Raw genomic sequence first — 23,302 nt, 5'->3', positions numbered from 1 at the left:
AAAAGAACATATCACAGTAAAGAATTTGGGAGTACTACCTCTCCAGGGTAGAACCAGAAAAATATGAGTATGGAGATGTTGGTTTTTGACCATTTCATCTAGGATGTCTTTTTCAGGGGAACAAAGCAGGAAGAAAGTCTAAATTCCAGGCAGCAAGGGCTACCCTACTGCATTGTTCATGTTATTTGTAACAGTCCACTATACAGATTATCCCAAAAAAAGTAAGACTTTTGCACAGAATCCTAACAATGCCTCTTACAGAGTCTGAGAACTCATCTTCTGCTGCCAAATTCGAAGGACAAACTTCCCTAATATTCTGATCTGCTTCAGTGATAACATCTGCATAGTCTGTAACAACACAAAACTTTGACCTATCCACTGCATTACCTGCTTCTCACAACACCCTAAGATTTGCTAAATTATCCTCCACACTTTATAAATGCGTGTGATGAAGGCCAGAGAGGCCACTGCATCACCCTTGGGGATAAGGTAGTGGACAGTGGCAGGGCGCTTTCTGCAGCCTGGGCCTCCCATGCTCTGCCCGGTGGCATCTAGCTGGCTTTCTCTTAGAAGCCCTAGCAGGTGGCAGGTTGGAAGTCTCCAGTGAGACAGGCATTCCCTGAACACCTACGAAGATCATGTCACCCTGTCAGGCACCTGCACATCCAGATCCCCATCAGCCACAGAGCACCAAGCTCCCCCTTCACATCTCAGCTCTGTGGATGAATGAACCTTTTCCAGTCCAGAAGAGATTCCTTCATTCAACAGGCACTGAATGATGGAGGTTAATGAAGGAAGAATCGTTTTTCTCACTTGATTTCTCAGTAAGGGAAAGGGAAACGTAACATATCCAAGTCCTGCTTCTAAGGATGGAGACAGAAGTGTTGCTCTATCTTCTTTGAGCTTTGCTCCGTCTACTGCAATGAAATGCAGTATCTTCAGCGACTGGAAATAACTGATGAGAAATTCAGTCTCCCATTCTTCTCCCACCCAGTTGTCTGTAACCTCTTGGTAGGAGATCAGTGCCTCACAGATCAGGAAAGGCAATGGGGACCCAAATCTGTCCAAGGCCACCAGTGGAGTTTCCGGGCTTTATGGGGAGGTCTAGAACATGGACAGCAAAGAAGCCAGAGAGAGGTCACAGAAGCTATTTACGGTTGAAATCAACAGTGGCCGCCCTAAGCCCTCTAGCTTTACAAAGGAGGCATCTTGAAAGATGAAACAGTCTATTTTCCAAAGTCAGGGACTCAAAGGCATGAGTCTCCTAGATGATCAGCTCTGCCTCTCCATGCAAGAGTTCTCTCTATAGCATAGCCTGCTGCCCATTTCTCGCTCCTTTGACCTTGAATTTCCTACCATCCTTAATATCACCACTGTGCTTTCTTCCTGTTTCACAAACACCTTCCTCTTTCCAGTGGCTCCACTTCTGGGTGCTGTTAGATAAATGTCAGTCTTCCTAGGGTTGTATCCTTGCCTTTTCTCTGTGACTTCACCTGTGAAAATGACCTTCAAAAGGGCATTTCTTTCACTCTCTAGTTTCAGCTCACTCTTTACCCCATCAGTCTTATTCCAATCTTCTGCCAAATCTTCCAACTAGTTATCAAACCAGTATTATCAGCATGTCCACCTGACCAAGTCACACTTATTCCAACTTCTGCCTCACTTCTCTTCCCTCCATTCCTACTCAAGATGCCACCAAACACAGAACTGCAAAGACAGGAAATCTTAGATTGCGCCCTCTCCTTTACCCGCATTGTAACCCAATTCTGATTATCCCATGTCTGCAAGGTGGGATGTCATATTCATCCGATTCTCTCTCTTCTCTTTGCATTACCACCACGGCAGTTCAGACCTCATCCTTGACGTTGGTTGAAAAGTTGGTCACGTGAGCTGAAAATACATTCATCAATCTGTAGCCTATTAATGAGAGTAAAAACTCCCCAGCACTCAAGGAGTTTCACAATCTTGCAGTCATCTCTTCCTACCTTATCTCTGTCTTCTCCCTTATACTCTGTTTCTCTAGCTGAGCAGGTCTGTCTGCTTGACACTTCCTGGAAAGGCCCTATTGTTTCAGTCTTGGTGAAGCCATCCCCTGTCTGGAACGCCAGGATCTCTGATCAAAGTCTCACCTCTGCTTCAAAGTAGAGCTCGATGCCAGCTAGCGCACCAGGTTAGAGGGCGCCTTTACTCAAGAGTCTTGGGCAACTGAGCTCTATGACTCTCAGTCTCCTTACGTGTACAAAGGGAGATAATATGGTGGCAGCAGCAAGAGCCCAAGGGTTGCTGTGATAATTAAATGGAGTGCTCCATGAATAATGATAATGATGATGATGGAGCCTTCACCAATGAAAACGACCTTGAGTGATCTTCCTATCAACTCGCACAGTACTTCATTTCTGCCTTAGACCATCTACAGCAGAGGTCCGCAACCTCTAGGATCTAATGTCTGATGATCTGAGGTAGAGCTGATGTAATAATAGAAATAAAGTGCACAATAAATGTATTGTGCTTGAGTCATCCCCAAACTATCCGCGCACCACTGCCCCCCAACCGCAACGCCTCACCCTGGTGGGTGGAAAAATTGTCTTCCACAGAACCAGTCCCTGGTGCCAGAAAGGTTGAGGACTGCTAGTTTACAGCATCTCTCTTGTTTTGTCCTTGAAGCTCTCACCTCTCTGGGTCTTACTATCCTTCACTGCCCTGACTATCTTCTAGCTCCCCGACCAGTTCTTTAGTCTCCTTGAGGGTCTAATGGTACAGTCAATCATGCACTTGGCCTGTTCCATAAGCTCCAAGGACAGTATCTGTGTCTTGTATCTCAGCTTCTAGGCTAAGGGGAAGCCTAGAAGCTGCCTGTATGTTCTAAGGAAGGTCTCACTCAGAAAGGCTTTCACTTTCTGACAAACCACTTCCTACACAACATTATCCCAGGGACTTCCCCGGTGGTCCAGTGGTTAAGATTTTGTATTTCCAATGCAGGGACTGCAGGTTCAATCCCTAGTCGGGGAACTAAAATCCCACATGCTGCACAGCAAGGCCAAAAAACAAATAATAGTTAAAATAAAAAGAGAGTAAGAACTAAATTAAAATCTATTTTAAAACAAACAAAAAAATTGTTTTTCAAAAAAGGAAAACCCACTATGCTACACTGTCAGTCTTGGGCAATCATCTGCCCAGGAGCCTAGATGTTTTGTCCTCCTCCATACAAAGAGCTCTTTACAACCAGGAACTACAGATTTTCTAGCTCACTAATTACAGAGCACTCTGCATAGCCCCAAGCACACAGTGGATCTTCAGTGTCAGCTCGTGTGCTGGGTTTTGAAGACAGACAGACCTGGGTATCAATTCCTGCTCCCTGTTCACCAAGCAGAATAACTTCACACTGGCCACACTCCCCTTGTAAACCTTAGGACCCTCCCTCATTAGTAAAATGGGGTCAATAATACCTATCCCCTGCAGATGCTGAAGAGGATTTAAGATAAGGCATATTAGTTTCCAGCCCACTAGATAGTGGGTCAATGGTATCTAATCCTCTATCCCATCCCCTAACACTGACTCACATGAATAGATTGCCCAGCCTCCTAAGAATTGTCACTTAAAGTGGAGAATATCATCACCCTCATATTAGATAGATTTTCCAAATAGTCCTGAACCCCTAAGAATGACAGTAACTAAGGAAGAATTGCTACAGCGTGTGTGTGGTTGCTGGGGGAGGGGGGGGGGGGCAGACCTAAATCCTAATCTCAGTGCCTGTGTTTGTTACATTGCAAATAGCGCCCCTCCCCCTGCCCCCTCCTCAGGCAGTAAGGAGGTCTGAAGAACTCTGTAGCCCTCTGATCAGGGATGACACAGTTGAAGGGTTAACGTGATCATTCTCTGTTGGTGGTCTTGGTAATTGCACAGATATAGTGGATTGTAAACTGGGGGAACTGGGTCTCCCACCAAGGCACCGCTGGGCCAGCCTGACTTCACATTTTTTTTCAGAGTTGAAGACTCGACTAACCTTTAATGAGGAGGCAGTCTTGGGGAACCTTGTTTTCTTGGCAGTGCTCTCTCAGATAAAGGGAGATGGGGGGTGGGGAGGAAGTAATGAAGTCCAGATGTGGGCAAACCGAAGCCTGATCCTGAATAAACAAGTTTTGGAGGTATAAGTTCTTCTTCTTGTCTCTCCAGCCAGAAATGTGCACGTGGTACAGAGCAGGCTCCCGTGTGCATCAGAGGCTGTCATCCAGATTTTAGGGAGACAAACAGGACACGTATCCCTGCTCGCCTAAGTCCTCTAACATCTTTTGACCTAATGCTTGTCAGTTTCTGCTCGAAATGTACGGTCTCCTCTATGATTTTTACAATCACATATATTGAGTACCCAAGTTTCTGCCTTATGCTAGCAATAAAATCAAAATCAGAGGATGCCTACTCTAGCAGAATTACCAGGATATTACCAGGTAAACAGACATGATAGTTCGATACAATAACTGCAAAGACAGAGGTGGGCCCAGGGACCTCTGGGACCTTTGGAAGGTGGGGGAGGAGGCAGTCAAGGAATGCTTCCTGGAGAAGGTGACATTGGCTGGGTGTTTAGTTAGTGTTTAGTTAGTACCTACCATGTGTAAGAGGGAAAGATCTGATCTCTGCCTTGCAAGAACCTATTATCTAGCTGGGGAGATGAAAAGTGGACACAAATCACATTACAAGGTGATACATATTGAAGGTGCTGTCTGTCTGCTGGAGATGGGGCAGCTTCCAGGCAGTTTAGTGACAAGAGATAACACACAGCTTGTTAGGCGAAGGTTCAGTCCTGGATCACCAGCACCTGCCATGCCCTGTGGGCTTAATAAGTAATTGTGGAAGGGAAGCAGGCTTTAGAAGGCAGCAATGGTCTCATTTTAAAAAGCCTTGCCTTAGAATCAGAGGACTCCTGGTCTGGCCCTGCCACTCATTAATTACGGGAAAGTCACTTCATTTCTTGATCTCCAGCTCCCTTAGCCACACCAATCCACCCCTGAGAATCACAGAGTCACTACCAGGTGCAGATGAGAGAATGTGCACATGAAGGGCACTTTGTAAACTGTACACCACTATAGAGACGAAAAGGCCGATCCTCACTCGCGACACATGTAATGTCAGTTGATTGGACTCCCAGAACTAGCCTATGGAGTTGGTGAACTATTTCACCAATTTACAGTAAACGTAGGTATAGTTCTTTTCCAAAGGGGTCAATGCCTTGACAGAAGTTGAAGGATAAGTCACAGAATGAAGAAGCTCAGAAGTTTTAGGCCACGAACCTCAATCAAAGCCAAAATCTGAGCTTTTTCTGTAGTTAGGAATGTCATAACAGAGGTTCAAAATGGATGGGATGTGAGGAAAAGGAGCATTTTTATGGCCAGAGGGAGAAGGGGATTCACTCATGACTCATCATACTTCAACTCCTAGATATTAAGAATCTTTATTAAACCCCTTTCAGGGTCTGACCAAAGCAAGCACTTGAGCCCCTGTTTATTTAAAAGGAATACTAAGCATTTTTTCCATATTAAAATCTTTGTGCATAATTCTTTGCACAGCATGGTGCAAGGCAATTGGAGAGAAGGATAGATAAAAGATGATATTTACTGTTTTTGCTCCTAATCTCACTGCTGCTAGAGTCATTAAACCCTTAGGAGGCAGGGATAGGAACCATTGCCTTGTGGATTTGGAAGGAATTCCTATTATGCTATAATTTCAAACTCTAAGATACATCTGAAAAAGAGGTCAAAATGACCCGATTTTTCCACGTCTCCTGCCATAGAAAGGTGTCTGCTTTCTCTATAACTTCTGAAATTTGCATCTTGAAACCCCACTGGTGTGCCATTCCTTTGTTGTGGGGACTATTCAGACTGGAGCAGGGGCACCCAGATCAGTCAAGGCTTCTCTTGTTGTTTTAAACAAACCTGACATTTGGCAGGAGGAGGCCAGGGCAGCAAGTAGCAGGCTGATTAGATTTCCAGCTCTGGGTCCCCCTTCACCCTCCCTGACTGTCATTCATGCCCTCTGATCAGAAGCAGATTCGGCATGGAGCTAGCCAGGCTCTCTGGCCAGTCACAACGGGAGAGAAGGTTGTTGTTGTTGAATTCAAGTTGTATAGATTTTCCAGAATTGACCATATGCATTAATGGGAATTATTCACTTTTCCTCCGAGGTCTTTGCTTTTCCTCTTGTTCATGATTACTCTGGTCCTTAATGACAGGTAAGCGGATGAGCATACCTCATTAGGAGCCCACAACTCACACACCCCTCCAGCTGAAATGCAGGGGCAGCTGGATCAGGAGGCTAAAGTTTTCTTGCAAAGAGTATTGGCATGAGAGTCGAGAGACCTGAGTTCTCATGAATAAGCTACAAGGGAAGAGTGGAAGATGTGATGAATCCAAAGGCTGGAGGGCCTTTCCTAACTCTACTTCTGCCAAGTAAAAGGTCTTGACTAAGTCACTTCATCAATATTTTTTTTACTTCATCACTTTTTGATGCTGTTTACTCACAATAAAAACAGTGAACATTTGCTGAATATACTGCCTGTATCAGGCACTGAATTCCTCTCCACATATTAGCTCATTTATTTCTGAAAACCTTCATAGTATCTCCATTTCATAGATGAAAGCAAGGAGGCTTACTAATTTTCTACACATTCCATAGCAGAGGAGCTTGGGGGTGAACCAGAGCCCACACTTTTAACCCCATGTGAAACTGAGACACCAAAAAACTGTGTGTGTGTGTGTGTGTGTGTGTGTGTGTGTGTATTGGGAGGGTGCAAAAGGCTTGAACACAGCCTCAGGTTTCCATGATGCAACAGTAGCACCTGGCAAAGGATGGCTTTCTCAGAACCAAAGGGAAGCACCTCCAGACCTATTCTGCTGGCACTGTGCGGCCGGGGGAAACGTCCTCGATGCCCATCCCATAACATCCCATCCCATAACCAAGGCACAGTGCATGACTCAGGGGAATCTGGGAGGTCAGGGAGCATTTTAATTAAAACTTCCACATGACACGAGGAGGGAAGCCAGTCACAACTAAGCTCTTCAAAGCAGGTTTCTCTTAGTGAGGAAGGAAGAAGCAAGGATCCAGAAGAGACATGAGTGCCCTGTGTCCTAGCCCACTGCAGCCAAGGATGTGCCCCCAGGTGTGAAATCAAACAGGACTCTCATTTTACAGATGAGGAAAATGAGGCCTAGAAAACCCAGGTGGCGGCAGTTCAGTTGCTAAATCACGTCTGATTCTTGTGACCCCATGGACTGTGTGTAGTTCATCAGGCTTCTCTGTCCATGGGAATTTCTCAAGCAAGAATACTGGAGTGGGTAGCCATTTCCTTCTCTGGGGATCTTCCCGAAGCAGGGATGGAACCGGGGCCTCCAGCATTGCAGGCAGATTCTTTACTGAGTGAGCGCAAGGGCAGCCCAGGGATTTACCTAATTCACATAGTCTAGGGGCCCCAGGTCTCTCTCCCTGGTGCCGTGCCTAGAAACAGCCCACTAGGCACGCCACTAATAACTGCACGTAAAGAGAGCAGAGGCCACAGACCATCCCTGTGAATGTGATATTCTTATCTCAACAGCTCCCGAGTTAGAGCCAGCTTCTAAAAGGATTCAATTTAACTGAGCTTCCAAGTGTCAAAAACACCTGTTCAAACCTGAGCACCAGACACTGTGTTAAGTATTCACCTTCCATTACAAATGTTTTTTCCAGGCAAAGCCATTCTTCCTAAAGAACTCAACCCCAACTGTAACTTTGGAGCAAAGAGTAAAATGAGATTTTGTATTTCTCAGTTTCTGAACACAAAGATCCTTAGCCCACCTTTATTACAGTTGCCAAATGGACTGTTTTTCTTTTAAAGGTTGGAAAGAATTCTACTTGCCTCCCTGCCCCCTCCCCAATGTCAAACTGTTGATTGTGTGCCTGGTTTACGATGTTATTAAAAAACAAAGAGGGGTCTCAAAGTTTATAACCCACCCCCAGAGTGGGGAATTCAAAAGAAAAACTTCATGGAGTGCACTCCATGGACCATCAGCTGTTTATATTTGATGCAGAGAAGGCAAGAGTAGCTAACCGCCTATCCCACCGAGCACTTGAATAGGACAGCCAACAGCCTGTCCACAATCAAGTCAGCAACACGGACAGAGAGCTTTGGAATAAACCAGGTTTAGGCTTGAACCCCAGTTTTTACTTGCTTTTGACTTTGAGATATCACTGAACTCCTCTGAGCTTCAGATTTTCCATCTGAATGATGGGAATACTAAGACCCTATTTTACATGCAGTGTTCTTAATATTGGGCTTCCCTGGTGGCTCAGAGGGTAAAGAATCCACCTGCAATGCAGAAGACCCCGGTTCAATTCCTGGGTCAGGAAGATCTGCCGGAGAAGAGATATGCTACCCACTCCAACATTCTTGGGCTTCCCTGGTGACTCAGCTGGTAAAGAATCCACCTGCAAGGTGAGAGACCTGGGTTGGGAAGATCCCTTAGAGAAGGGAAAGGCTACCCACTCCAGTATTCTGGCCTGGAGAAGTCCATTAACTTTCTCCCTTCTTGGCTTGCTAATACAGGCCAAAGATAAGCTTCCATGATTGGATTAACACAAAGATGACTCAGAATCTAGAAGAGAGAATTTTTGATCTTGGTGGACATGATGCCTAGCCCTTTGCCCACGTTGCTGGGGTTTAAGGACAAAGAAAAAACTGAAAATAGCGGATATGTGGAATGGATGTCCGTGAAAACATATGAACTACAAATTATAAGACTGGATCCCCTCAGTCTTCCCCTCCTCTGCTCTAGATGGACACATCTAAAACAAAACTGTGATCTAAGTACAGCCCAGATAGATGATACCCCAATTCCCACATGGCTACCATTGCTTAAAATAATTCTGGACCTTGTCAAGCTGGTAGCACATTTTTGCACCTGCAGTGAGGGCTTCGCCCTCTAAGGGAAGATCTGGATATAAGTCTAGACTTTACCCCTGGGCATGAGCGACCTGGTCAGCAATTAAGAGTTTATCAAGTACTTCAATATTTATGATCCCTTTTATTTCTCACTGCAAAGCTTTGAAGCAAGATGGTCACCCTTGGCTTTAAAGATGTACCGCTTGGCAGTGGAGGGCCAGGACTAGAACCCAGGTCTCTGGACTGCGAGTCTCATTTACCAGGTGAGAGAATTAAACAACATGCCAGATCATGCCAGTGGCATTATCACTGTCAGAGCAGCAGCACAACAGTGTGGAAAAAAATACAGAAAATGCCCAAGATATTCAGTAAGGCATTTCTCCTGTCCTCTGGGGCTCAGATTTACAGCATGGTGGCTCAGAGCTCAGACTCTGGGGTAAGGGACATGCATGCGTGCTCACTCAGTCGTGTCCAACTCTTCGTGAGCTCATGGACTGTAGCCTTGCCAGGCTTCTTGGTCCATGAGATTCTCCAGGCAAGAATACTGGAGTGGGTTGTTGTGACCTCCTCCAGCGGATCTTCCCAACTCAAGGATCAAACCTTCATCTCTTACAGCTCCTGCATTGGCAGCCGGGTTCTTTACCACTAGCACCACCTGGGAAGCCTGGGATAAGGAAGACAACTAGGTTTAAACCCCAGCTCTATCACTCATGAACCAAGTGACCTTAGGCAAATTATTTTTACTCTGCAGACCTCCGTTTCTTAATTTGTAGAGAAAGATAAGGACAATATCTACACTTTGACTATTGCAGAAATAATGTATGCAAAGTATTTTAGAAGGTTGCTTAGCATACTTTTATAATACTTACAGTGTATATGTATTTTTCTATTTTAAAATATTGAGTTGGACAAAAAGCTCTTTTGGGTTTTGAATATCCCAAATGAACTTTTTGCCCAACCCGATACTTTTAATAATAGTAATAACTGCATGAAATAGTGTTAATCAAGTGGTTGACCCTTGATCTTCTAAACCTCTGCTATATCAGATAGACCATGATGTGCTGCCAGGGAATCAGACAGGTTGCCCACCGCAGTCTGGGCGCTTACCGCGAGGATGGCAATAACAATCCCCACAGCGCAGAGCACAGCGTCGTTGATTGTCTCCCCGGTTTTCTGCGGATACTTGATGCTCTCGTCATTGCAGTAAAACCCGCGGTGGTAAGGCTTGATGGTGCTTGTCTCGATGATGATGAAAGGCAGGCCCGCTGGTCAAGATGGAACCATCATCACCATATACAGGGGAGAAAACAAAACAGAGAGAAAACATCAGTGCAAAGAGGCCGAAGAATAAGGACCTACAGCAAACACCACCCCAGATAACAGCATCGATAGTGATGTCAATTCCTTGCCTTTGTAGTGACCTACAGCCTTCTCTGGGGCTTCCCAGGTGGCTCAGTGGTAAAGAATCCGACTATAGTGCAGGAAAGACAGAGTTCCATCCCTGGGTTGGAACGATCCCCTGGAGAAGGAAATGGCAACCCACTTCAGGATTCTTGCATGGGAAATCCCATAGATAGAGAAGCTTTGCGGGCTACAGTCCATGGGTCACAAAAGAGTCGGATAAGACTGACTAAGTGACCAAACAACAACAAAGCCTTCTCTACATGCACCCTCTTTCTGCCTTTACTCATGACTAAGAGACGTCGCATGATCCTCTTGTCTTGACCAAGAGCACAGAGGGAGACAGTGCAAGCACCAGGGCAGGAGCTTTCCTACTACTCTATGTCATTCTGCTAAAGTCAAAGCACGATTGGTAATTATCACTAACAAAGTTCCAAATCTAATGAGGTTTCACGATGCCTCCAAGTGCCTTCCTCTCTTAAGCCAACTACTTCCCCTTTGAAAAGCTCACCTCAAGGCACTCAGACACGGAATTCTGAAAACCCTGAAGTAAGATAACCTAAATTTGAACCCCCAGATCCACCACTTCCTAGCAATGGGACTTCTGTTTCTTTCTCCATTTTCCTGAGCCCCAGTTCCCTCACAAATGAGCTGTACTGATGCCTAAAGGGGATCAAAGCATCCAAAACTCCTAGCAGAGTGCTGGCACACAGAAGCTACTCAGTGAACAGCATTTCCAATTCTTTCCTTTCACTGTTCAACAAGTCATTGACAAGACTGAACAGAGCTGAGCTGGGCCCTGCTGCCTGCAGACCTGGAGCAGAGCCCAAGGGCATCAGGAGCACCGCGAGGCACTCTCACAGCTGCTGCTAGTTTATCAGCGTCCAGTTCAGATGCCATTTTCTTAAAGGTCATGGAAAATAGATTTCATCACCTGCCAGGAAAGGCCCTTATAAGCCTGAAGCAAAAAGTGAAGGCCCACAATCTCTTTTGCTTGGACCAGGCAGCAGCCTCCAAATTGGTCTCCTGGCCTTCTGTGCCTCTCACACCTATCCACCCATTTACTTCCTGGGCATGAGCATGTCACGGCCGTGCTCAAGGTCTGTCAATGGTTCCCCACCACACAGGACAAGATGACGTCCCTAAGTCCAACCTCTGGAGTTCCCACAACCCGAACCTCCTTGACACACACTCCAACAAAACGACACGGGACCTCTGTCTTGGTTCACGCTCTCCTCTTAAGCTTGAAAGACACTTCCTCCCTTACCTCCAAGTTCAACACCAAGCCCCACTGCCACCTCACCAAGATGAGGAAAAGGTAAAATAAAAGTGAAAGGTGAGCCACTGAATGTCAAGACTAAGGAAGACCATGAGAAATATCTGGTCAATGATAATAGCCACTGCTGATGTGCGCCAACAATGTATAAGACACTTTGCATCCATTTTTGCATTGAACCCTCTAACAACCCTGAGTGGTCATTTTAAAATCATATAAGCACTACTATCACTCATCTCCCAGTAGAGAAAAGAGAAGCTCAGAATGACTGTTTAGCTCACTCAGAGTCTCTTAGTCCACCTCCAAAGTGCCTGAATCCCCAATTTAACTTTACAAATTGGTTTCATCCATATAGGAATTTCATTAGTGGGGGGAAAAAATGTGATAAGCAGCCATTTAAAAGATAAGCTTCCATTTTCATGATTCTCCAAAAGAATTAAGCTCACATCATGTTACTCAAAGGCCCAGACTGCCTTTAAAAAAAAAAAAGAAATGTACCATGAACTCCACAGTTTTTCAATGACTTTAGTCCAGGCCAGCAGTGATAAAAATGCTCACTTTCTAAAAAGTGTATTTATGTATCATTGTGCATACACACATGGATTTATTTGGTTTTATTCTTTGGATTTATTTGAATTCTACGGCTATTTATTTTGTGACCCCTAACTGCTTCCTGCTAGAACAACAATTTACTTTATCAAATTCATACTGGTGCTTTGAAAAGAAAGCCCAGCCACACACCACAGCATTGTGCCTGACCTTCAGAAAGTAAACACAGAGGGGCCCTGGAAGGCAATCACCAGCAGCTCTTGAAATTCTGTCTCTGCAAGGACGGGGAAAAGGTGGAGGAAGGGGAGACAGTGAATGCATGTTCTGGCTTAGTGGCGGCAAGTGCAGTTAGCTGGTCCTCTTGGGTTGGGGGCTAGAGAGAGAAGATATCCTGTGGGCCTGAGCCATCTTCATTCCACTGCCTGAACACTTTGAAATGTGGCCAAGTTGGCTATGAAAAGGAGCTGCGAAGCCAGCAGTATGATATTAATAGTCCGCTTTTAAAGTTCCACACATCGTGATCAACACTGTTAGCTTCGCATCTGAGCCCGGCCACAGCCTCTGTGGTGCCGAGGAGCCAAAGCGTTGCTAATAAACTCAGGAAGGGAACAGACCCCCAGTTCCTTACATTTGTGCTCCGCTCTTAGGCCTCCAACTTCTATTTTTAATAGTGTTCACATGATAGGCCTGTAAAGCATATGTTTCTAAGGACAATAAAACACATATAAGAGAGCTGTGGAGTCAGATTGAACTTGGTTAATGATTTCAACTCTGCTCGCCACTGCTTGAGCGAGTTACTCCCCATCTCACGACCCCCTTCTCATCTGCTCAATGGGAAAAATGAAGACTTGCTTTGAGATGGATGAGATGGTATAATACATTAAAGTATTCACTCACTCTTCAACAAGTATTTACTGAGTCTCAAATATGCCTGTGAAGTACAAGGAATACAGAGATGACATAAGTCCCGCCCTCAGGAAGCTTAGAGTCTAGTAGGGGAAGATATAGATCACGGAATGAAATCAGTACAGGGAGTTGTTTTAGTTGGAAAAAACCAGGCAAGAGCATGGGGAAGGGTCAGCACAGAGTCTGGTGCACACTGTGGACACTCAAAAATTCTGTAAGGAAGAAGGAAGGGAAAGTCCCACAGAGAAGGTTAGGAAAGAAAATCTGTCTAGTCAGTTCTTTTGCACTCAACCTGGGAGCCATCCAAACCCTCTTCCTTCCTTCCTAGTCCAAGGCTTGGGGAGGGTTTCCGGTTCCAATAATATGGATGATGACAACAAGCAGACAAGAAGTTGGATCTGAATATGGTTCGTTTTATTTTCTTGAAAGGCATGGAGACAGCATTGAGAAAACCCAGTGGCCTTTTCTGTCTCCCCTACAGACTTGTGGCATGATTGGGGGTGATGCCAGTCAAGTCTTGATTTGGCTCCAGGAAAAGAATAACCTCAGATTCCCTTTGGTTGATGGGAAAAGCGTAAATATGTCTCCCTCTATGGGGCAGCCAGTCCTCAAGTGACATAACGCCTTGCCTCTCCAGGACACAGAGATGAGGCCATTCTAATCCAAAGCAGGATCTCCATTTCCAATGTTGGCACTATCTTTATGACCAATCACTATATTTCCTGACCGTTTCATTTCAAGAAAATTCCTAGTGATAGGCACTGGAAATTGAGGTGACAGTACATCAAAGTACCTGGCCTCAAGAAGCTCATGGTGGTGTAAAAAAAGTCACGAAAACAAGTGCACTAAAATATTTTTATAGTGTAAGGACTGACCGATGTAGAAAGTACAATGAACGCACAAAAGAGCACTCTACAGGGGACACTAAAGATGGTCCAGAGAGGAGGTTTAATTTGACACTCCTGTGAGTAGGTTTCTGGGGTCCTAATGCAGGCTTGCATGCTAAGCCGCTTGTCATGTCCAACTCTGTGCAACCCCATGGACAGCAGCCCACCAGGCTCCTCTATCCATGGAATTCTCTAGGCAAGAATACTGGAGTGGGTTGCCATTTCCTTCTCCCTGGGGTCCTAAATACACTCATAAAAACAGTGTAGCTTAGGGATGCAATAGGGCTTCCTAGGCAGCACTAGCGGTAAAGAATCTGTCTACCAATGCAAGAGACTCAAGAGACACAGGCTCCATCCCTGGGTCAGGAAAAATCCTCTGGAGGAGGAAATGGTGACCCCAGCCAGTATTCTTGCCTGGAGAATCCCATGGGCAGAGGGGCCTGGGAGGGCTACAGTCTGTGGGGTCATAAAGAGTCAGATACAACTAAGCAACTGAGCACAGAGTACGGGGACTGCAACAGGTTATCAACAAAATGAGGGTCACTGCTATGATGAAAATACAATTTGAAATCTGGCCACAGAGGTGGGAGAGATACCCAAGGTGCAGAGGATCCCCACATAAACTGGCAAGTCAGACAAACCTGCTGCCTGTTCTGTTCTCAGCACTGATGGAACTACTGAGTTGGAGTCCCAGCCTTCCAGTGGCCCAAAGGCCAACACGAGAAGCAGTCATAAAAGTTAACACATTAAGTCACCCTAAGGTTCAAAGGGATTAAAGTGACTTACCAGAGTCACTGGGTCAGAAAAGCTGTGGAGGTGGATGGGCTCAAATGCTCTGACTCCTGGGCACATTCTAAAGTAAATGAGTCACTTAAAATAGAAGCACCTATGAGTATTAATAATTAATTGAAGCTCAGCACATCTCATGGTCTTTGAAGAAAGAAAGTGCTTTGTTTGGAACAGTCAAGGCAACAGCACTGGCTCCTGTTCCCTGAACATTTACCGTGTACTACACACGTTAGTGTCTAATATTATTAAAACTTTGAGGCCAATATCCTGGAATTAAATTTATCTATACTGAAAGATACATTATAAGCTTTTTGCAAAGCAAAACAAAAATGTAAGTGAATACACACACATACACACACACACACACACACAGACACACCCCATCTGGTGATTCTAAGACCTCGGACTCAAGCATTTCTCCTTCTTTTAATCAAGGATCAATTAACTTCCTAAACCTCCAGGGACCTCTTGGGATGTGTAGGCTGCAGGGGAGGTGAAATACGAACTCACTGACAAACACTTAATGGGCAGAAAATCAAAGCATGAAGAAAAGCCCCTGTGTTGGGTTCAGCCTTTGAAAGTTCTTGGGCTTTGAAAAACTAACACTTGGGCTGGTTGGGCGGTTTGGGGGTGGGGTGTAAAAAAACATGGGATAAGTTTTCGTGGCCCACCCATTGATAAAGTCATGTGGGAAGTGTTACCAAAGTGACCCAACCCCAGAGCCCTGCTCCCTCCAGCCACAGCTTCAAGTTTGTGCAAAATTAAACACAGCCTCCTGTTCTCAAAGTGATTTTTAGAAAGCATTTGCGAGGGTAGGAAAAGAGTGGGGTGGGAGAGTGAATGAGAAATTTTTGCACTTTTGCGTGGCTGAAATCAGAGCATCGGGGAGAGATTTTCCCATCGTTCCTGTAGACCTTTTCCAGAACTGTCCAACTTTCCACTTCACCCAAACTGTAGTTGCCCTAAAATGAGCCAAGTCTGGCATTCAACTAATACCTGCAGAAAGCCTACATATCTACTCACAAAATAATACTGGATAAAGAGCCCATGTGCAGTCTAGTTGTTTAATGATTCTGCAACAGGAATTTATACATCTTAGCTAGGGTATAGAGTTCTATAAATTTTACTGTTTTACTCCCTTAGCAAATGGAAAATTAAGGTTCAGAAAGGTTAAGAAGTCCATCTGAAGTCAAAGTGAGCAAATGGCACCAATTCAGACCAGTACAGAAGTAGAGCTCGACAGCGGACTTCCAGTGGTAAAGAATCCATCTGCCAACTCAGGGGACACAGGATGGATCCTTGATTCTGGAAATAAGATCCCACATGCCACGGGGCAACAAAAACTGTGTGTCCCAACTACTGAGCCCATGTGCTCTGGAGCCTGCATGCCTCAACAAGAGAGAAGCCCCCACACCGCAGTGAAAGATCCTGCTGCTACAGCTAAGACCAATGCAGCCAAAAATGAATCAATATTAAGAAAAAGACAGAAAAATACAGATGGACCACACTGGGCTTCTGATACCAAAGAATTTAGAATCTAATTAGGAATTAATGTATTTTAATCTCCACAACAGCTCTGAAAAGTTACAGGCTCTTATTTTCATTTTTACCCAACAGAAAATTGAAGCTAGAACTTGTATAATGTGGCCAAGGTTCCCAAGTGAATCAACTGGTCACTGGGATTTGAACTCAGGTCTGTCTTTCCTTTGGCTTATGTTTTCTTACTCCATGACCTGACCCTCCCTTTCTTTATAAATGTCTTCCCTGTTAAAATATGACCAACTGATTTTTTTTTAATCACTTAAGGCCAGAATGGTCAACCCAACTACTACTTAGAGGTTCAAAATACAAATATTTATGTTGCTTGTAAGTGACAGGGTTTCTATTTAAAGTAATTAATTGCTACTGGTCTTAGAAGTGTGCAAACTTTCTTTGGTTTACGATATTTGTCCAGATTTTTAGACTGGACACAATCCAGATGAGACAAAACTAAGTTTACTATGAAGGCGTTTCCCACCCTTGAAAGAGGGTGCCATGAAAAACACTTGCTGTTGGCTGGTATGAACATTCAGTATTCTGGTCTAGAGGTTCTCTTTGACAAATGCTCAATTCTTTGGTCCTGGAAAGCTCAGGCCTTTTTTTTTTTTTCCACAGAAAGAAGATTGTCAGAACCCAAAGCAAGCACATGGTAGAAATGAAGAAAGGAATGGCAGGTCCAGCCCTGGCTCCTGGGTTTCTTGAGTCTAAATCCTAGGTCTTTAATTGGATTCCACAAGCACATATGGACAGTTCCTGAGCACTGGGCACTGGGTGAGGTGCTCAGCACACAACCTTGAGCACGGTTTTAGGTTCCATAACTTCAGAAAGTCTCAGGTTCCATGACAAAGAGACACCTGACTTAGTCTATTTGGGGGTTATGAAAAAGAACCTTGAATGGTCTTTCTAATTTGAAAGTGCTCAACATTCAGAAAATGAAGATCATGGAATCTGGTCCCATCACTTCATGGGAAATAGATGGGGAAACAAACAGTGTCAGACTTTATTTTTTGGGGCTCCAAAATCACTTCAGATGGTGACTGCAGCCATGAAATTAAAAGACACTTACTCCTTGGAAGAAAAGTTATGACCAACCTAGATAGCACATTCAAAAGCAGAGACATTACTTTGCCAACAAAGGTCCATCTAGTCAGGGCTATGATTTTTCCAGTGGTCATGTATGGATGTGAGAGTTGGACTGTGAGGAAGTTGAGCGCTGAAGAATTGATGCTTTTGAACTGTGGTGTTGGAGAAAACTATTGAGAGTCCCTTGGACTGCAAGGAGATCCAACCAGTCTATTCTGAAGGAGATCAGCCCTGGGATTTCTTTGGAAGGAATGATGCTAAAGCTGAAACTCCAGTACTTTGGCCACCTCATGCAAAGAGTTGACTCATTGGAAAAGACTCTGATGCTGGGAGGGATTGGGGGCAGGAGGAGAAGGGGATAACCGAGGATGAGATGTCTGGATAGCATCACTGACTCGATGGACGTGGGTCTGAGTGAACTCTGGGAGTTGGTGATGGACAGGGAGGCCTGGCGTGCTGCGATTCATGGGATCACTAAGAGTTGGACACAACTGAGCAACTGAACTGAACTGAAAGTATTATAAAAGCATTTTATCCTTCAGAATAAATAAGAGCCACCTTAAAAGTCTCACTTCTGGCAGTTTTGGCTTTTGCAGTTGGAATTTTAAAGGGCTGCCATATCCACCAAGAAGTAAAAAACAGGTCAACGAACAGTCAGTGATTTATACCTTTCACTGAGAATTCCAGACCTCTTTTGTTGCCATTATATATTTCACAAATGGGATACTTTATTTTTATTACTACAGAAAGGACTTATGATTCCTCTCCTCCAGGTAAAAATAGGTCAAGACCTCCTTTCTCTCTTTTGATGCCTCTTTAAATAAGGGTGGCAGTCCATGTACACTCATTGGGCATTTATTGTGTGCCAAGAGGCTTGGATATATCAACTAATTTAATTCTCCAAACAATCCTCTAAATTATCAGTTAATTACCAAAGCACAGAAGGTCAGAGATTATAATTTGCCTCAGTGTCCACTGTGCTAACAAGAGGTGTAACCAGAGTATGTGATCAAATACTCTGACTCTAAAGTTCATTCAGAGATGGGGCCAGTGAGCCTGCCCTTCTTAAGCACACATGAACTCTGTCTATGCAGATGGTTTGCAAGGAGGTTGACCTTAAACAAGGACTAGAAAGTAAAGCCTAAGATGTTGAGATGCATTTGTACAGATCCAGCTACTCTCAGTCTCTCTAATGAGCCAGAGATGTTCATTTGCAACATACTGCCCAGAACTAGAACATGGTAAGAATCACATGTGTGGTTTCACAGTTCTTAGGTAAATGATCACCTCTGATCTGCCTGACAATTCTGGAAAGTAATGTTTTTAACATCTGGATTAAACTATCACTGGCAAACTCTGATTCAGGACCTGAATATCTTTTCTACAAAGGAGCCACTTAGCCACGTAATCCACTCTGGCAGAGTTACTTTTTTCCAATTTAACCAGAAATTTTGGAATCAGGCAGACAGGATTCTACTTCTATTACCTGTTATGCTTACTGTATGACCTTGGGCATGTCACTTGACCTCTTTGAACTCCATTTCCATCATCGTGCAATAGTTCTCAACATACAGAATGGATTGGGAGGACTAACTGAGACAATTTATAAAGCATCCAGTAGTCACTTGGCTCTGTAAATGTTACTTCTTGCTTCTGTATGTGATAGGAAGCCACAGAAAGCTTTTGAGCAGGGACAAGACATGATGAGAGTTCTGTCAAAAGCCACAGCCCCACCAGCCCCTTTCCCAATGCAGTCTGATCCCACGGGAAAAGCATGCTCATAAAATCCTTTAATTCCAGGGACTTCTTGGGATTGTGTAAACAGAAGGGGTTAGCAGGACCTGGCACCCTGACACAGAGAAGAAATATCACAGCAGGCACCCTGCCCCGCATTCTTGAAGATCACAGGAGGCTGAAGGGGAGGTGTAATAAGGGTGAAAAGCACATCTTATTTTTCCAACAGTTAAACATACATTCGTCAGCAGTGTGCTCTCATCAGAGTCATGCTATCCAGGTGTACACAAACACCAAGTTCACGTGGTGGTATAATAAACAACACGGGGACTGGCAGGACATCAGACACTTTAGAGATAGTCAAAAAGCAAGGCTGGAGCCAGATGCAGCGCCAAAAATGAAGAACTGAGGTGGAGGCTTGCAAGAATAAAAACATGCTGGCAGGTAATCCAAGGCCATCAGGGCACTTTAAGCCAACTCATACACAGCCCTACCAAGTTCTAGGTCAAAGTTGACACACTGGCAGCCCAAGGCCAAATCTAGCCTTCAGAGATCTTCTGTTTGCCCCCCTCCCATCTTTAAGATATTTTAAAATTCATTAATATTTAATAACAGGAGGTCTTACATAACATTCAGATTTCAGCCTCTTTATTTATTTTTGGTCTCACTGGGTCTTCATTCTGCACAAGGGTCTTCTCCAGTTGTGGTGCTCAGGCTTCTCATTGCCTTCTCTTGTTGAGGAGCATGGGATCTAGGGGTGCGAGGGCTCAGTAGTTGTGGCTCATGGGCTTAGTTGCTCCACAGCATGTGGAATCTTCCCCGACCAGGAACTGAACCTGTGTCCCCTGCTTTGGCCGGCAGACTCCCAACCACTGGACCACCAGGAAGTCCCAGATTTCAGCATCTTAAGCCAGCTCTACTGTCCAGTGGCAATCAATGTAGGTAGTGGTAACTAGCTACACAGATTCTCCATGCACTACCATGCCCTTCTGTCCCCCTGATACCAAGGCTACATCTTGGTTCCATTCCCATTGAGTTTGTACTGTCAATCTTCCTGCAACTGGTGCACTTCAGTCATTTATGTTAATAGTAATATCTGATCCCTGGAGATGTTTGGTTTTTCCCTCCCTGCTCTGAAGAATATAAAGTCCTTAGGTGAACCCACAAAAACAGAAACAATGAACACTTGATTCAACTTATCATCTCCTCCATGGTAAGTGATGGCCATATTAGACCCAAGTGGATGGGTATGTACATAGGTATGTCAAAGACTTAACCAAAGACTGTGCCTCCTATCAATGTTTTCAAAGCCAAACATGGTGTCAAGTCACCATTGCAAGGCAGTTAATAATAGCTGCATATTAGACATGAGGAAACTGAAGTTCAGAAGCTAAGTGATTTGCCAAAGATCTCATGGTTAGCAAAAAGAATGAGGTAGGAAGCCAAGGCTTGTTGAACAACAAAGTTCTTTGCAAGTTTATTCAATGAGGGTGGCAGTGGGGCCAGAACGAATCTGCCTTACTGGCAAGTTAAGGAAGGTGTACGTGTTAATAAATTACATGGTTATGCTTCAGGAGAAAGAAGTGAATACAACTTATACATGTCTATGTAATATACTAGGTGAAGTTATCAGAGAGTTCTATTTTTCAAGGCAATAGTGTTAAAAAAAAGAAAAAGCCTCTTTCTGATTAGAAGCTCATTCATTCTAAAAAGTAAAAGCCAAATGAGAAGGAATTTACAAACAAAAATCCACCAAATAGTTGCTGGTAATTACAAATCTTACTCTAGCGGAGTCAGGAACAATATAGTAATATGCTGGTAAAGTTTTGAAACTACAAGAGATCCGAGGCATCAGTTATTCCATTTCAGTTCAGTTCAGTCACTCAGTCGTGTCCGACTCTTTGCAACCCCATGGACTGCAGCACGTCAGGCCTCCCTGTCCATCACCAACCCCCGGAGTTTACTCAAATTCATGCCCGTTGAGTTGGTGATGCCATCCAAGCATCTCATCCTCTGTCATCCCCTTCTCCTCCCACCCTCAATCTTTCCCAGCATCAGGGCCTTTTCAAATGAGTCAGTTCTTTGCATCAGGTGGCCAAAGTACTCGAGTTTCAGCTTCAGTATCAGTCCTTCCAATGAATATTCAGGACTCATTTCCTTTAGGATGGACTGGTTGGATCTGCTTGCAGTCCAAGAGACTCTCAAGAATCTTTTCCAACACCACAGTTCAAAAGCATCAATTCTTCAGTGCTCAGCTTTCTTTATAGTATATTCCATTTACTAGATGGGAATACTGAGATCCATCACACCCTAGCATCGTGATTACTCCTTTCTGGGAAATCTCTTCAGAAAAGGGTCCTTACTTTATTTATCTCTGTATCCTCAGCACAAAGAATAATCCCTGGCACTTAGTGGGTGCTCAACAAACATGTACTGAATAGATGTATAGGAAAGCGAAAGCGAGCGAAAGTCACTCAGTCGTGTCCGACTCTTTGTGACCCCATGGACTAGTCCATGGAATTCTCTAGGCCAGAATACTGGAGTGGGTAGCCTTTCCCTTCTCCAGGGGATCTTCCCAACCCAGGTCTCCCGCATTGCAGGCAGACTCTTTACCAGCTGAGCCACAAGGGAAGCCCGATGTATAGGAAACAGACTAAAATTCAGAAGAAAAGCCTCCACCCCAACACACCTTATGATCTGTGAATCCTCCCTGCCATACTCCCTTCCTTCTGAACTTAATCTAATCTCTTTCATATCCCTAAATCCTGTTTTTTGAACACAGTCTCCCAAAGCAACACAGTACCCTCATAAAGCACAGATGACTGTACCAGGAATAAATTATGGAGAACCTAACCAGCTTCTAGAACCAAATGGGTGGTTAGACTGGATAATCTTTAAGACAATTAATCTTCAGAGTTTCCCAGGTGTTTCATGCCTTGGAACTATCAGAAAATACTGGGAAGGGGTAAAGTGAGGAGGCTGCTGCGGTGATTCAGCACCTGGTCCACCCTCTCCCACCGGCTAAGGGCTAAGGATCGATTTCAGCACACCTCGACCTAATCCAGTTGCTCTGATTTTGTTGGGAATTTCTGCCCTGAAGAAAGTTCCCAGTAAGAGGAAGAGCACAGATTTCAAGAAAGCAACAGACCTGGATTTGAAAACCAGTTTTGCTACTTATCATCTAAGCAATCTTCAGCAAATTGCTTAACTTCACTGTGGCCCAGTTACAAAAAAAAGGACGCCAAGAGCCACTTTGAAGAGCCGTGAGAATGAAATACCACATTTAATCAAGGTATTTATTAAATGTACCTTTACATTTAACACAGTCCTAAAAATCTACTCTCTGGCTGTTTCCACGATACCAATTAACCAGCTTGACTGGTTTCCTCCAGAAGGTGGCTGGACTAACCTGGACAGGGCTGTGTCAGCTCAGACAAGGACTGTCACGCAGGTTGCCCAAGATGACAGCAATTCCAGTGCGCGGCTGAGAAGACAGCCCTCACCCCAGGAGCACCCTCCCCACTCCTGGCCCTGTCAATGTTCCTTTTGTAAAACACAGAAACCTTCTTCAAATCTGACAGCTGCCACCTGCACAAATAATTCAAGGATGTAATTTTGTAACTGAATACAAGCCCTGAAAGCTGAAAAGTTTGAAGTCCAAAATAATCCCTTTGACCTTCTGCCTAAACACTCACTAATCACTTTTTAATTTGTAGTTTATTTCCTCTCTCTGTGCTGTCCTTCTAGGCTATATTTTCGTTTTAGACGTATCCAGGGAGTGAATGGCATTACAGAACACCTGATTAAAGTACAAGTCAAACTTCTCTCCCAGACATCTGAGGCTTGATGCACGCCTCACTGAGTTCTCCAAATTGGACTGGGTGGCAAGAAAGTGAAGAAGAAAAAGCCTGCTTTGAAGGAGGAAACTCCTCACTGAGAGAATTATGAGCTACAGAAATTAATAAGAAGTGGTCTCTGCCCTCTAAGAAGCCATACTCTGGGGACAACTACCCATGATGCCACGTGATGGGAACTTCCACGGAGGCATTTCTAAAATATATATTCAGGGTGCAGGGAAGACGCCCTTTAGCACATGACTTGGCAGCCAATAGGCATGCAATACCGGTTTATTGACTAGCCCAGTAAATGCATTTCAAAGATTCCTTGCTGTCATTCCAATGCCAATTTTGTACTTAAGGCAATACAAAAAAGAAAAGAAAAATCCAGAACAGA

At 44.4% G+C, this 23,302-nt stretch overlaps 1 protein-coding gene across 1 annotated transcript in view; it reads right to left on the bottom strand.

Annotated features, from left to right (window-relative positions):
• The window catches only part of PLPP3 (phospholipid phosphatase 3), an 88,099-nt gene that overhangs the window by 34,064 nt on the left and 30,733 nt on the right, over positions 1-23,302 (bottom strand). Inside the window, exon 2 of the mRNA XM_068963748.1 lies at positions 10,013-10,170. Coding sequence (XP_068819849.1) covers positions 10,013-10,170 — 158 coding nt within the window. The remainder of the gene's footprint in view (positions 1-10,012; positions 10,171-23,302) is intronic.

The sequence above is a fragment of the Capricornis sumatraensis genome, chromosome 2 (genome assembly GCF_032405125.1).
Source record: "Capricornis sumatraensis isolate serow.1 chromosome 2, serow.2, whole genome shotgun sequence".
NCBI classification, from domain to species: Eukaryota; Metazoa; Chordata; class Mammalia; order Artiodactyla; family Bovidae; genus Capricornis; species Capricornis sumatraensis.
The sequence above is the reverse complement of the archived record's forward strand: the minus strand, read 5'-3'. Positions and strand labels throughout refer to the sequence as shown.